This window comes from Bos mutus, chromosome 3 (assembly GCF_027580195.1).
Source record: "Bos mutus isolate GX-2022 chromosome 3, NWIPB_WYAK_1.1, whole genome shotgun sequence".
Taxonomy (NCBI): domain Eukaryota; kingdom Metazoa; phylum Chordata; class Mammalia; order Artiodactyla; family Bovidae; genus Bos; species Bos mutus.
Window position 1 is genome coordinate 11,928,601 of NC_091619.1, and position 16,003 is coordinate 11,944,603.

General features: G+C 41.5%; 1 protein-coding gene across 1 annotated transcript in view; it reads left to right on the top strand.

The window, feature by feature from the left end:
* MPZL1 (myelin protein zero like 1) overlaps positions 1–16,003 on the top strand; it is an 81,903-nt gene that overhangs the window by 53,678 nt on the left and 12,222 nt on the right. Inside the window, exons 2-5 of the mRNA XM_070366863.1 lie at positions 1,788–1,954; positions 8,363–8,576; positions 9,508–9,640; positions 12,098–12,200. Of these exons, the coding sequence (XP_070222964.1) occupies positions 1,788–1,954; positions 8,363–8,576; positions 9,508–9,640; positions 12,098–12,200 (617 nt within the window). The remainder of the gene's footprint in view (positions 1–1,787; positions 1,955–8,362; positions 8,577–9,507; positions 9,641–12,097; positions 12,201–16,003) is intronic.

The window sequence follows — 16,003 nt, forward strand, 5'->3', positions numbered from 1 at the left end:
ATCTTGTTTGAGAAAATCGTTGAGAAACTTAATTTATTGATTTTACAGACTGTGACTTGCCTTGCAGTGCTCCTCACAGTGGAGAAAACTAGTCAAAATCACAGAGTAAATAAGGGTCACAAACCAGTGCTGCTTCCTGGAGTAAGTCAGATTGTCGTCTTGTGCTTTGTCCTTCATTCTGAGCTCAAGTGCCCTGGGGCTGCTTTTCTGCCTACCCACAATAGCACGGGGTGTCTTTTGTTTGCTTCTTGCTTAAAAGAAGGTCTTGTTTTGAGGTTTGGACCACGAATAATAATCTGTTGTTCTCTATAATAATAATCCACCCTCTTTAGCAGAAAAAAATCTACTTGATTCAGTGTGGCTATCAGTTTATTTAGAAGAATGGCCAAAAGTGTCCATTGTGTCCTGAGAATAAACATTTGGAAGATAGTTGGGGAGAATGGGGGAGTACTGCTGCTCTCCTTGGCCTGGAGTCATAAAGACCTCAGGAAGAAAAAATTCTGAAAATGACCATCAGTCCCGCGTGACAATACCCTTCCTTATTCTACTCATCTATTACATTCTAAGAATAATTGGAACACTGTAGATAGGGATTCTCTCCCAAATATTTCTTTAAAAAATATCTTATTTTGAAAATGGGTGTTTTTCATCTTTTCTGTATTAACTCTGTTTCCACTTTTAGGCCAAATTAGTTTCTTTCTAATCTTCATTTAGTCCATGAAAGAGTTTCTTTTGAGGTGAAGATTATTTTATCTTAGCAACAGTCCTTAATAATTCCTGCAGTTGCCTCTGATTGTAGATCTTGAAATGATAAGACATTTTAATTACTACTTTCCGGGCTTAGGCTAACTGAAAAATGCAATGAGGAGAGGAATATGTGACTCAATGTGGTTAGTTATTTCTTGAGTACACATGTTATCTGACACACTGAAATTCAATGGTAGGGAAGATTTCATTAATGAACACAAGATATGTAACGCTTTTTTTCCCCTTAAATACAGGAAAAGAGTGTGTTACATAATGAACATGGCTTTAAAATAAAGTGATCTCTTACCTAGAACAGTTTAAATTGGTTTAAATATGGAAGATGAGAAAAGATCAACCTGATATAAATTGAAATGTAGGAGGTGAATATAAGAACCATTTAAAGAGTTAAAAATATGGCCTCCACATCATTAAAAATAGCATCAGAGAAGCATGATGAGATGTCCTTCAGTAGATGAACTGAGAAACTTAAGTACAAAGGATATTGTTCAGCAATAAAATGAAGTGGTCTGTCATGCCATGAAATGATATGAAGGAAGCTTAAATGAGAAAAGTCAATCTGAAAAGGCTACATTAACTATATGATTCTAGCTATAGAATATTCTGGATGTTGGTGATACACTAATGCAAAGTGTTAACAATAGAGAAAACTGGAACTTGGGGGAAGCAAGAGGGAATATATGGAACTCCCTTTTTTTTTTTTGTTTGCCTGAAGCTCAGAGTCTTAACGTCTGGACCACCAGGGAAGTCCCAGGAACTACCTGCTTTCTGTAAACCTCAAACTGCTCTGAAAATTAAGGTCTGTTAATTCAAAAGAAAACTTAAATATTAGGTGGAACTGAACTAGTAAAAATGTCTTCTTACTAAAAAACAAAAATCCCAGACTCTAATATACAGTGGTGGTGGATTACTGTATATAGTTTGTAATGTTCTTTTATCTTTTCTTTGTCCTCAGATAAATATGCACAGTGGTATTCATGATAAATCCTACTCCTAAACTGTCCTTGTTCCTCTCTCCCCAGTGACATACGGTGTATCGGCCTTGGAGGTGTATACACCAAAAGAAATCTTCGTGGCAAATGGGACACAAGGGAAGCTGACGTGCAAGTTCAAGTCTACTAACACAACCGGCACGTTGACCTCAGTCTCCTGGAGTTTCCAGCCAGAGGGGACTGACACCACAGTGTCGGTAGGAATGCTTGTTTGATCTCTACGGGTCCTATCTCACGATGTTCTTTTAATTTTTTTAATTAGAGGATAATTAAAGGATATTACGGATATATAAAGGATATATATTATCCTCTCATTAAAGGACAATTAGAGGATATTATGATGATTTTTTCCATACATCAACATGAATCCGAATTAGGTATACATATGGCCCCTCCCTCTTGAAACCCCCACCTCCCTCCCCTTCCCACCCCATTAGGTTGTCATGGAGCATGGTTTTGGGTTCCCTGCATCATACATCAAATTCCCAGGGGCTATCTACTTTACTTATGGTAATTATATGATTCAGTGCTATTCTCTCAAATCATCCTGCTCTCTCCTTCCCCCACTGTCTAAAAGTCTGTTCTTTATGTTCATGTCTACTTTGCTGCTCTGCATATAGGATCATCAGTACTATCTTTTTAGATTCCATATATATGTGTTAATATACAATATTTGTCTTTCTCTTTCTGACTTACTTCACTCTGTATGATAGGCTCTAGGTTCATGCAACTCATTAGAACTGACTTAAATGCATTCTTTCTTATAGCTGAGTAATATTCCATTATATATATGTACCACGATTTCCTTATCCACTCATCTTTCAATGGACATCTAGGTTGCTTCCATGTCCTAGCTATTGTAAATGGTGCTGCAGTGAACACTGCAGTGCATGTATCTTTTTCAATTCTGGTTTCCTCAGGGCATACGCCCAGTAGTGGGATTGCTGTGTTATATGGTGGTTTTATTCCTAGTTTTTAAGGAATCTCCATACTGTTTTCCATAGTGGCTATATCAATTTGCATTCCCACCAACAGTGCAAGAGGATTCCCTTTTATCCGTATCCTCTCCTGCATTTATTGTTTGTAGACTTTTTGATGATGGCCATACTGACTCATGTCACAATGACCATACTGACTCATGTCACGATGACCTCATGAGATCTTTACTTCTCCAGTGTGATTAATGATGCATTCTTCTGATTCAGTTCAGTCGCTCAGTCGTGTCCAACTCTTTGCGATCCCATGAATCACAGCACACCAGGCCTCCCTGTCCATCACCAAATCCCAGAGTTCACTCAAACTCACGTCCATTGAGTCAGTGATGCCATCCAGCCATTTCATCCTCTGTCGTCCCCTTTTCCTCCTGCCCCCAATCCCTCCCAGCATCAGAGTCTTTTCCAATGAGTCAACTCTTTGCATGAGGCGGCCAAAGTACTGGAGTTTCAGCTTTAGCATCATTCCTTCCAAAGAACACCTAGGGCTTCTGAATTAGGCACTTGCAAAATAAGTCAGTGACACTTTAAGGCCCTTTTCTTGCCTCAGACGCTCCAGGAAAAAAAATAATTCAGCATCTCTTAAATGCAACTTTTTATCGATATTGTTACCAATATTAATATCTCTATCATCTATCATGTATCTACTGGGTTGGGGTATATACCTGATTTCCAAATCTTTGAGTGGACTTGTGTCCCTCAGGATTTATAAAAAGAGAGACCCTTGGGTGCTGTGCCTTAGAAGGAAGGAAAGATGCGGTAAAGTCAGAGATTACAGATTTAGTTAACTTCCTCATAGGGTCCAGTTAGGTATGATTCTTGGTAAAACAGAGTCCCAGAGTGAGTGAGAGCAGGAACCCATACAAATATAACATGGGAAAACAGAGTCAGAGGCATTCTGTTGCTTCCCGTAAACATGTTATTAATGTGAAACATGTATCCTATAGATGCAAAATTAAACACACAGATTTACCCAGCAGAGTTCAAAGAATTATTTAAATTTGTAATGATTTCCCACTGATATCTTTTGCCAGACTAGAAGTGAGGGACATAATCTATAGAAAGTAAAGCATCATCAGAAAGACACCTAGATGCTCTTTCTTTTGAAGAGCAGTTCTGCTACTGCTGCTGCTAAGTCGCTTCAGTCATGTCCGACTCTGTGCGACCCCATAGACGGCAGCCCACCAGGCTCCCCCATCCCTGGGATTCTCCAGGCAAGAACACTGGAGTGGGTTGCCATTTCCTTCTCCAATGCATGAAAGTGAAAAGTGAAAGTGAAGTTGCTCAGTCGTGTCCGACTCTTCGAGACCCCAGGGACTGCAGCCCACCAGGCTCCTCCGTACAAGGGATTCTCCAGGCAAGAGTACTGGAGTGGGGTGCCATCGCCTTCTCATCCTTGTCATGTGGGCCATGCATGTTTACATACCCTAAGCCTTAATATTAAGAGCATGCTGGGAACTTTCCCAGTGGTCCAGTGGTTAAGAATCTGTCTTCCAGTGCAGGGGATGAGGGTTGGGTCCCTGGTTGAGGAGCTAAGATCCTACATGCCTGGGGACAACTAAACCTGCGTGCTGCAGCCTCATGCCATATGTAGTTGGCACTACAAAGAGTCCATGTGCCACAACAAAGACCCAGTGCAGCCAAAAAATAAAAGAAGATGCTGTGTTTCTGGTTAATGCTATAGTTTAGCTAATCAATTTATACTTACATACCAATCTGATGATAGTTAATTCCAGAATGTTCAGTTACTGATACAGGATGCTTTAACCCCCAGATATTGGTGCACAGTTAATAAGATGAGTAGGATGCTCTTCATTTTTATAGATTTTCAAGAGAAGTAAAATCAAGCCCAAAATACCAAAGATGGCTTTTCTGGTCCATGGAATTAGGGTCCCCGTGTCTAAAACTGAGCTCATCTTTTCTACCCAATGTTCCCTTCTCTGCTAGTTGTTTTTGGGTATTTATTTTCTTCTAGGGACCTGATTTTTTGTTTTTTTTAATCTTGTGTTTTGTTAGTGGGGTTTTTGTCCTTCCCTTCCCGATCCATAGCTTCTTCCCTTCCACTGCTCACACTCAACCAAGAAATAAGAACATTTGCTGGATCTTCCTACTTTGTATCTGGCATCTAGATTTTTGTTAACCTTCCTGCTTCTCTGCTGTCCATTACATGATAAAAACTCTGCCAGGGCTAGTGCAGTAACACCCCTAGTTATTCCTCCACTTTATACCATCCATCTTTCAAGCCACCCCTGCAGTCCACCAGGTGCCTCATCTTAAAACAGTTCTTTCGCCTCATCACTGCCCTCTTCAGAATCCTCATGGTTCCCATTGCGAACAGTTCTTGTCTGGAATTCTAAAACTCCTCACAACTGGGTTCCAGCCCCACTAATGTTCTCCTATGTGATCTCCTTCAGTCTAGCAAAAAGAACTTGATGCTTTGTTTTTCCACTTCTGAGCTCTTACCATTTAAGTTCTGTCCCATCTTCACATTCTGATCCCTCTAAATACCTCCTTTGACCTTTTAGCTATTTTTTTTTTTTGGCCATGCCACAAGGCATTTGGGATCTTAGTTCCCTGACCAGGGATTAAAACAGTGCCCTCTGCACTGGAAGCGTTGAGTCTTAACCACTGGGCCACCAGGGAAGCCCTCCCTGTTTACCTGCCCATGTTATCTTGTCCACTCCTGTGAAAGAGTGTGCCTTACTAGAACAGTTTTACTCTTCATTATCTTGAATGGAAGCATTTTAAGGGTAGAGACCTATCTTACACTTTTGATGTCCCTCACGATGTTATCACTGGCTTTTGCTTGATAAATGTTGGTTGATAAGGAGATCTGATTTCCCTGGTGGCTCAGTTGATAAAGAGTCTGCCTGCAATGCAGGAGACCTGGGTTCAATCCCTGGGTTGGGAAGATCTCCTGGAGAATGAAATGGCAACCACTCCAGTATTCTTTTTTTTTTTTTTTTTTTCCAACTCCAGTATTCTTGTCTGGAGAATTACATGGACAGAGGAGCCTGGTGGGCTACAGTCCATGGAATCACAGAGTCAGATATGGCTGAGTGACTAACTTTCACTTTCAAGGAGATCTAGTCTCTTTTTTGTATGAGTTTCTTTTTTTTTACCATTTTGTTACTCTTTCTTACTGGTTTGACCAAATCATTATCAATCGCACAGTTCAGCAAACATATACAGTTCCAGTGATGTGCCAAGTGCAGAGAAGCACAGAGACAAAAACAGTTTCAGAGGCATCAGGTCTAATGAGGGAGGGGCTGCAGAGACCCAGCAGTGGGAAAGGGTGTAGTGTACGTTTTCATTACTGTTTCAGAAGTACAGGGCAGGGAATGTCTGTAGATGAGGTAGAAAGGAAAGCAGAGCCCAGATGACAGGAGGACTTGCTTGCTAAGCTGAGAGCTTATGGTTTATTTCCTGGTAAAGAAGACAGGGTGAAGGGCTTGGGCCAGGCAAGATATGATCAGACATGAGAGGCATTAAAATAACAGAAATAGCTTAAGCTTTGATTCAGAGCTGGGTTTGAATTCTGTCTCTTAAGACCTGTGACCTTGAGTAAGTCACTAAGGTTCTGAGCCTCACTTTCCTCACTTGCAAAATATCTGGCAGGTGAATCTTACCTTGTAGAGTGGTTATGAGTGTCAGAATGTTATTTTTCATGGTATTTCACATTTCTGTCCATCTTGCAAGCATAGGCCTTGGCTGCCTTTCTTTTACAGTGACTAGTCTTAGCAGGCAGAGAGGGTGTCTCCTTCTGGAGCAGAAGACAGGCTTGCTTACTGTCCACGATAGTAATATGTCTCCCTTTGGGGCAAAGGTCAGATGGGCTTACTGCCCATTATAAAAAATTGGGGTTTTCCAAGCTTGAGGCTCCTCAGCTGTGATGCAGAGCCTCTGTGTGCACAGCATCCACCCTAGTCCCTCCACGCTGTCCTTGTGGACTCTGAGGGGCAGGGGCCACAGATAAAAACATGCTGCTGGCTGTTTGTAAGTAATAGGGTTCTTTGTGTCCAGGTCTTCTAACAGGAGAACAAAGACTTCCCGTGAGTCTCGTGTTTCTGCCAGCATCTGTGAACCTATGGCTGAGTTGCAGAGAGTGTAAAATCTCAGCCCCTTCATAGTTCCTGATCAGCATTAGTTTATTTTAAACACAGGGTATATATTTGATAATTTTTTTTTTCTAGTAATCATTTAAGCATTATGGAGGATGGATTAGAGGAACTTGAGACCAGTTAAAAGGTCATACAGTCCAAGATAATGAGGACATAAAATCAGGTAATATTGGTGGGACTCAAATAGAAGAGAGAAACTTAGGAAATAGAATTGACAGAATTGGGAGACCAACTGAATGGGAAGAAAGACGAATCAATGATAATTCCAAAATATATGGTTTGGGAAACTGGCATGTGCCATCAGTCAAGATGTCACAGGTAGAAGATGGAGTTTGTAGGATAAGGTGGCAAACGGGAAGGTGGGGACAGCTAAGCTAAAGTAAGTAGGTGGTTGGATTAGGAGTCTAGAGCTCCAGAGAGTACTATGGATGAGAGAGATTAAGAAGTTAACAAAATATAGATGGCCATTAAATCATAGGAATGGATGAGATTGCACAATGGATGAGATTTCAGCTTCTATAAAAGATTCTGAAAATGTTGTGTTTGGATTGCTAGTACAGCTCAGTGGTTGACTAATGCTGATTGCTGTCCCCAACCCTACAATTTCCCCATAGGTGAATAAGAACAAAGACATCAGGCCTCCAGCAGAGCTGTGTAGATTGGAGCCACATATGAAAATAGATCCCCACCCTCCAGGCCTGACCTTATTTTCAGGGGACTGGGTTTGAGAAAGTTACTTTGAGAAATGAGTTCCTTTGCTAAAAGCAGGTCTGCAGAGAGAATGAGACTGCAAAGAGAAAGGGCTAAAGGCTGAACCTGCAAAGGCAGACGAGACTTTTGGGTTGTCTGGGCTGTGTTCCTTTCACATATCCATGACTTTTCTGTAGGAAACACATAAGTAAAATGGGGTAGCCCACCAGATTAACTGATCTGTGATATTTCGGCTTCTTTTTCTTGATGCCTTCGTGTATCTTAATGGTAAGCTTTGTGAATTAAGGCTGAAACTTTTGGATTCACTGGGCTCAATCGTGGTGTCCATCAGAGCACTGGCTTTGAAGAATCAGGTGGTCCTGACTTTGAATCTACCACCTGTTATCATTGTGACCTCGGGCAAATGGGTTCTTTGAGTCTCAATCTCCTTATTTATAAAAATATGGCTGGTAATTGCTACATCACAGGAGTATTGAGAGGATTAGAGACAGTGTACAAGTTTATTTCTTCAACTGAAAGAGGGTTGGGCTCCATGATTTCTAAACCCCTGTCTGGCTTGGGTTCCGTTGCTTGAGATTTGGCATTTCTTTTATCATCACATCTTGATGATGTGGCATTTCTTTCTGGATGTGGTCTTTTTTCCATGTACTTGCTCCACAATCTTGATTGGAGCTCCTCAAATGAAGTCTTTTTTAAAAAGAACCCTTCACAGTATGCCTGTACTAGAGTTTAGAACTTCTGCCTTTGAGAATAGCTCATGTGTTCTTTTTTCTAATTGCAGTTTTTCCACTACTCCCAAGGGCAAGTGTATGCTGGGAATTATCCACCATTTAAGGACAGAATCAGCTGGGCTGGAGACCTTGACAAGAAAGATGCATCAATCAACATAGAAAATATGCAGTTTATTCACAATGGCACCTACATCTGTGATGTCAAAAACCCTCCTGACATTGTTGTCCAGCCAGGACACATTAGGCTCTATGTTGTAGAGAAAGGTACTTCCTTGAATATTTTTGCAGTATTGATACAGTCCCCTTAAGAGTTATGTTTCAGGATGTGTTTGAAAGGGGTATTTCTGCCATACAGTTATGATCCCTGTTTCCATGGACTGTGGCTCTACGAAACATCTGTGGGGGTCAGGGAACTCATTCCAACTGAAGTGTTCAATTTCTCCATTTATATACCTGCTGTCTGGAGCATGTGGATCAGATTCCAGGAGTATGAATTTTTCATTGTTAGTTAGAAGTAAGACCAGATTCATTATAGTTACATGTGGTGGGTAGTGGGAAAGGAAATTAGTATTATTTTAATATTCTGACTTCCCTGGTGGCTCAGACAGTAAAGCATCTGCCTACAATGCAGGACACCCGGGTTCGATCCCTGGGTAGGGAAGATCCTCCGGAGAAGGCAGTGGTAACCCACTCCAGTACTCTTGCCTGGAAAATCCCATGGACGGAGGAGCCTGGTAGGCTACAGTCCATGGGGTCACAAAGAGTTGGACACGACTCAGCGACTTCACACACAATATTCTTCGGGAGAAAGCTTTAACACTGGCAGAAACAGTATAGCTATTTCTTCACCTTTTTTTGGAGAATAAGCCAGGAAATGCAGGTTCTGGATCTCACTTTGAGACAAAGTCTGCTTTGTTGGAGGATAGATTGAGGTAAAGTCACATACCCCTCTTTTCTTTGAGTTAGAGCATTGAGAGGGATTATGTATATATAAATGTGTTGAGTTCTGAAGCTCATTCTTTATCAGTTAATGTTCATATGTCACCAGTTAGGTATTAGAATATCATAACTTGGATAATAAGAGAGTGTGTGGTAATTGCTAAAGGAAGACACTTGTTTATTAACTTAATACAATTTCATTTCTTCTCTCTATAGCAATGTACCTTAAACATATTTTGTTGTTCTTTCTCTCTAGAGATTTTGCCTGCATTTCCAGTTTGGGTAGTGGTGGGTATAGTTACTGCCGTGGTCCTAGGTCTCACTCTGCTTATCACCATGATTCTGGCTGTCGTCTATAGAAGGAGAAACTCTAAACGGGATTATGCTGGGTAAGAAGCTCTGCTTTCGAGGGGAAAGTTGGAGGGAAGGAGTCAAAATTTGTGAAAACTTGTATATGTTGTATGGAAAAAGAATGGTGAAGAATTAGTTGCTGTTAACTTTCATGTCAGAACTGAGCTGTCTCCTTAGAAAGTGTTTTGTGTGGGCAAGCAGAGATCAATGGACTGCTATTAAACGTGGAATGTGATGCTAATACCTGTTTCAGTTTCTTTCTTAGGTTTGGTGAAGTGGACTGCTCTGTAGTCTGTGCTCTCTGAGTACCTTCCACTCTGAGATTAGTATTATTAAGCCACAGATCTCTTGCTCCAGTATGAGTTTAATTCGATCTCTTGGTAATAATCTTACAAGGTTCTTCTTTTCAATTAGGTAAATGTAATAATCATAACAATGCCTGGGGAGAGTGTGCTGGTAAATGACTCCTACCTGATGTGATGATGCAGGACTTTTCCTGTTTGTAGTTTTAAAAGTAGTTTATGACTTGTTCTTGAATGCATGGTTAGACTCATCCAAGGGGGATAATAAGAGTTGAACACCAAAATACACCAGCATTAAAGAAAAGTAGACTTTCTTTATGTTTGTGGCTTCTCAAAGATAACACATTTGAGCGGAGGATGTGTGTCTAATTGAAGGACCCTCTCTTTTTGCCACTCCAGCTGGACAGCTAGCCCATATAAGCTCTGTAGAAATTGTGTGGTAAGACTGAGAGTGAGGCTGGGTTTCAGCTGATGAGCACGGGCTGTGTCCCAAGTGCATGAAGGGACTGTGAGCTGAGAGGGTTGCATGCCCTGAACTCCTTGGCTGGTAGATGGTAGGACCTCTGTCTTTGGGCTCTGCTGCTTTACTTTTTAGGAGTGCTGTGTTTTGAGGAGTTTGAGTGTTCAAATTCAGATATCACTTGCTTGGAATGTTTCTGTTTTGCTGACTGTACTCGCTCCCTTGCATGGTGAGTAATTTTTGATGAAACATAACCGGAACATTGGTTTTCAACATGAAACTAATCCAGGTGGTGACATGCCAATCTTAGTTCATGCTTTTGGGTTAATGAAAGCACAGGAAAGTGTGCCTTAGAATCTTGCATGGCATCATGAATGCTGCTATTCTTCTTACTTGTTTTTTTTCCTCCTCTCCTGCCTTTTCTACCTTGGTGTGCCAAGATCAGATCCTGCTTATCTTCCACTTCTTAAGAAAAGCTGACATAGACGACACTTTGGGACTATAACAGGGCTGGGTCTCCTCTTCACTCCCACTAGACACATGGTAACCAATCACACTGGCTGTTGCTGTTAATATTCCTGTGTGTGTATTCAGCCCATCTCCCTTGTTGACAACTAACCATCTATCTCTGAGCTAACCCAACAGCTATCATGGTTTGTCTACAAATATGTCCTGTGTCTGTATTAGAAACATGTGGAGTGTACCATCCCAATGAAATTGGGTTGTCAGGTTTTATGGTCATCTGAACATATATGTTCTTCATGTAAGATGCCTCTGTGTGTGTGTGTGTGTGTGTGTGTGTGCTTTTTAATACTTAGACTGTATTATTACTGAGTTAGACCCTCTTTGTGTTAGAATACTCAAACCATTTTGGTTTGGGGTGTATAGCCTCCTGGTTCAGAGAAAGCACAGTTTGCAGAATGCTTTTATGATTTGATCTTAATAACGACACTTTAAGTGATTCTCTCCACACTTCTAAGATTTTTTAAAAGTACATTATAAAGGATTTAAGCTCTGCTGAAAACACATCCCATCAAGGAATCTGTAATGAGATACCTCTTGGCATCAATTCTCCCTGGTTTATTTATGAGATAGGCCTTGCTGTTGAAAACCCCCTGTGCCCCTGAAAAAGTTCAGCCCATGTGACATGGCATTCCACAGTTTCTTATCATCCATGACTTCCTGGATTTTCTTTGGTTTGGTTGTGGAATTGGTGGGGAAACAAACAATGGGGACCCAGGGAATCGAAGGTATGAGATGAGCCAAGACTACAAGCCTGGATCTGTTTTGGAAGCACATTCAGAAGAGGTTTGCCTTTGATGATCACAAAAGTGAATAGCTATCAAGAAGGTAGTATAGCTTGCTTCTTTAAACCTGTATGCCAAAGGAGGAATGATAACAGGGGAAAAAGCCAAAGCAGCCAAAGGATAAATGTATAGTATAGCCAGAATCCCATTCAGCAGGTATCATTGTTGTAAACTGGGGCAAAGTGGTCATCCCACATTGGTTTCTTTTCCTCCCCTGGAGCTGCATCACTGACTTGGAAGAATTAGTGTCAGGGATAAAAATTAGTTTCAAGAAATGTGATTGTTTTGATACTCATTGTTTTGTTGAGTTTTGTTTTTATATATCTGCTATTTCATCTGTCATCACTTGCATTTCTATATTTTATGTTTCCATTTTAATTTTTTTTTTTTTTTTTACATTTGTTCTCCAAATTGCCAACTTATCAGCTGCAATACATCAGAGAATGTGTCACCAGTTAAGCAGGTTTCACGGAAGTCTCCCTCCGACACAGAGGGTCTAGTAAAGAGCCTGCCTTCTGGATCTCACCAGGTAACAGCTGATTGCGGTCTGCCCACTGTACCATGCGCTGCAGTTTGGTGCTGTGTCGTGTTCTGGGATGCGGAAAAGAATAATACTAAGCTGTGAGAGAGTGAAACAGAAAGACAGAGCAAGAGAAGCAGAGAAGAATGTAGGGGTTGGTTTAGGAGGAACACAAGAAAGTATGTGGAAAAGAATCTGGCTTGAGTAAAGGTTTCCACCAAACCACCACTAACAGATTGGCTCAAGCAAAATTAGGAGATGAATGTCAGATGTAAACACGTCTTCCCTAATTGCTCAAAGAATTAAAGCTAGTGAACTAGATTCTATATTGAGGTGTACCTTAAGCCATGAAATTCACAGGAGTAAGTTAATTTTGGTATTGATAATAAAACAGAAAAGTTATTTTGTATGAATTATTTAGGATTCGGAGAAGGCACTGGCACCCCACTCCAGTACTCTTGCCTGGAAAAATCCCATGGACGGAGGAGCCTGGTGGGCTGCAGTCCATGGGGTCGCTAAGGGTAGGAAAGGACTGAGTGACTTCGCTTTCACTTTTCACTTTCATGCATTGGAGAAGGAAATGGCAACCCACTCCAGTGTTCTTGCCTAGAGAATCCCAGGGATGGGGGAGCCTGGTGGGCTGCCATCTATGGGGTCGCACAGAGTCGGACACGACTGAAGCGACTTAGCAGCAGCACCAGCAGCAGCAGCAGCAAGCAGTTACTTGAATAATTAGTAGGCTTGATGAACAGGAAAGTCTGGTTTCTGCTTTTTGTAGAAAGTACAGAGAAGAAATAACTTGTATTTGGAACTTAGCATGGAATCTAGCATTGTGGTTAATATTGTGTATTGTCCACGCTGATGTAACTATAATTGTGGCTATGGCAGAAATTCCAGAGCTTAGTACTGATTCTGTTCTTCTGGGATAGAAAGTGTTAGAAGGAATGTGGCCAGTTATAACTTTGCTCTGAGGAGGAGGCATTAGGGGGTGGATTTAAGAGGAAGTAAAGAAAAGAATAACAGTGTCTTGTGGAAGAATTACCCCATAGTCTTAGTCCGCAGTTGTCATATGTGGTGAGGACACGGAGGCGTTGTGATGTTAAACTATTAAAAGCACAGAGCAGTTAGCAGCAGAATTGGGGCTCAAACCTTAGATTTCTAGGCAGCATATATTCTTTCACAGCATCAGGACCTTACTGATTCCTAGTCTGTCTGTTCGTCTCTCTCATTCTTTTTGTCTGTGTGTCTTTCTGTCTCTCTCTCTCAGTTTACATAGTATGCCTCAGATACCTAATTTACTAATTTGGATTGTGAATAGAAATAAGGTTGTGAATAAAGGCATTAAAGTTACGGGTAGACATTATACCTAAAGAAGCCCTGGAAACTTTTTCTTCTGCCCTTGAAATGCTGTAGAAGTTGTTCTATTGAAAACAAACTGGGGGTAGGGGAAGAAAGAAAGAATTCTCTACACTGGGAGACAGGCTGTGCAGTACCATGATTCCTGAGAGACGGGAATAAAGGCAGCCCCGTGATCGTCCCGGCTGCCTCCAGGCATCTCCCAGACTACAGTACTGAGGGGAAACAGAAACGGCTCAGCTGTCCCCTGAGCTGGGGAAGCCAGGGTGGCTAGGATTTACGAGACACCGTGCCAGAGAAGAAGAAACAGTATAGAGAGAAGACGCGATGGGTCCCCTTGAGTCTTTGCTAAATACAGATTTGTGGATGTGTGGGCGACAGGTCCTGGTGGCCAGAGAAGAGCTGCCTGGAAAGCTGTAGGTTGTACAGTGCCCTGAAACTTACCCAGGACTGGAAATAGTTTGTGTTCTCAAACGCAGAATGGAGAGAACTCATTATGTACAGGGTATTGGTTGGAGTTCTCAGAATGGTCACACCTTAGTGGCATAAGTTGCATCCAACTCTGTGATGCCATGGACTATAGCCCTCTAGGCTCCTCTGTCCATGGGATTTCCAAGGCAAGAATACTGGAGTAGGGAAAAAAAAAAAATACTGCAGTGGGGTGTCACTTCCTTCTCCGGGGAATCTTCCCGACCCAGGGGTTGAACCCATGTCTCTTGCATTGGCAGCAGATTCTTTACCGCTGAGCCACTGGGGTAATGGGACTAAATTAGCACCTTGGTAGTAAGGGCTAAATCAGCACCAAATTATGGATGCTATGGACCCACCATAAAAAGGAAGCGTTTAAAGAATCAAACTAATGTAAAAGTAATTTAGGTTCATGCCAGCACAAAATTCAGTCTTTACAATATAACAAAATCCAAGAATCTAAAGAAGTATGTGTATATATATACACACACACACACATATATGTACAAAAAAGTATATTTGTATATATGTGTGTATGTGTGTGTGTGTGTGTAGCTGAATCACTTTGCCGTACACTTGAAACTAACACGGTATTGTAAATTAATTATGCTTCAAGTATTTAAAAAGAAAAACACCAAAAAACAAAATCCAACACCTGCCGTCGAAAAATTCCCAGTGTCTGACTGGCTGTGTGTATGTGCTGCATCCGTTCAGTCATGTCTGACTCTTTGCAGCCCTACAGACTGTAGCCCCTCAGGTGCTTCTGTCCATGGGATTCTCTAGGCAGGAACGTTGGAGTAGGTTTACATGACCTCCTCCAGGGGATCTGCCCAATCCAGGGATCAAACCTGCATCTCTTATGTCTCCTGCACTGGCAGGTGGGTTCTTTGCCACTAGCACCACCTGGGAAGCCTACCCCAAGACAAAGGTTTTTGGTGTTAAAAAAAAAAAATTTCACAATGTCTGACATCAGTCAAAAATTACCAAGCATACAAAGAAGGGGGAATATAAAACATATAGTCAAGAGAAAAGTCAACCAATAGAAGCAGACCCAGAAGTGACATAGGCGATAGAATTCATAGACAAGGACCTTAAAATAAATATTATAAATCTTAAAAATAAACTTAAGGTTGTAAGGAAAACCTTAACATAATATGGAGAGAAATAGAAATATAAAAAAAGACCAAAATGGAAGAAACTTCTAGAAATGAAAAAAACATTGGATGGCATAAATGACAGATAAGACACTATGGAAGAAAAATTCAGTAAACTTGAAGAAGCAATTGAAACTAACCAAAGCAAAGCACGAAAGAAAAACTGGGATCCATGAACAGAACTACAGTAGCAAGCCAGCAAACAACACTAAGCAACCTGACTGGAGGCTGAGAAGGAAAGGGAAGTAAAAAAAAATTTAAGAAACAGCAGCCGAACACTTTCCATTCTTGTAGCTATTTTAAAATTTTTATTTACTTACTTATTTTTGGTTGTGCTGGATGTTTGATGCAGCACGTGGGCTTTCTCTAGCTGTGGCTGTTTAAAAAGGGGCGGCTACCCTACTGGCTCAGACGGTAAAGCGTCTGCCCGCAATGCGGGAGACCGGGGTTCGATTCCTGGGTCGGGAAGATCCCCTGGAAGGAAATGGCAATCCACTCCAGCACTCTTGCCTGGAAAATCCCCTGGACGGAGGAGCCTGATAGGTTACAGTCCAGTGGGTTGCAAAGGGTCGGACACAACCGACTTCACTTTTCACTTTGACTCTTTGTTGTGGTGCCTGGGCTGCTTCTTGGCGGCTTCTCTTGTTGCCGAGCACAGCCTGTAGCGCGCTTGGGCTTCAGTATTTGCAGCACGTAGGCTCAGTAATTGGGCTCGGTTGCTCTGTGGCATGTGGAATCTACCCTGACCAGGGCTCGAACTTGTGTTCTCTATATTAGCAGGGGGATTTTTATCCACTATATCACCAGGGAAGTTTCTCTTTTTGCCATTTTTCC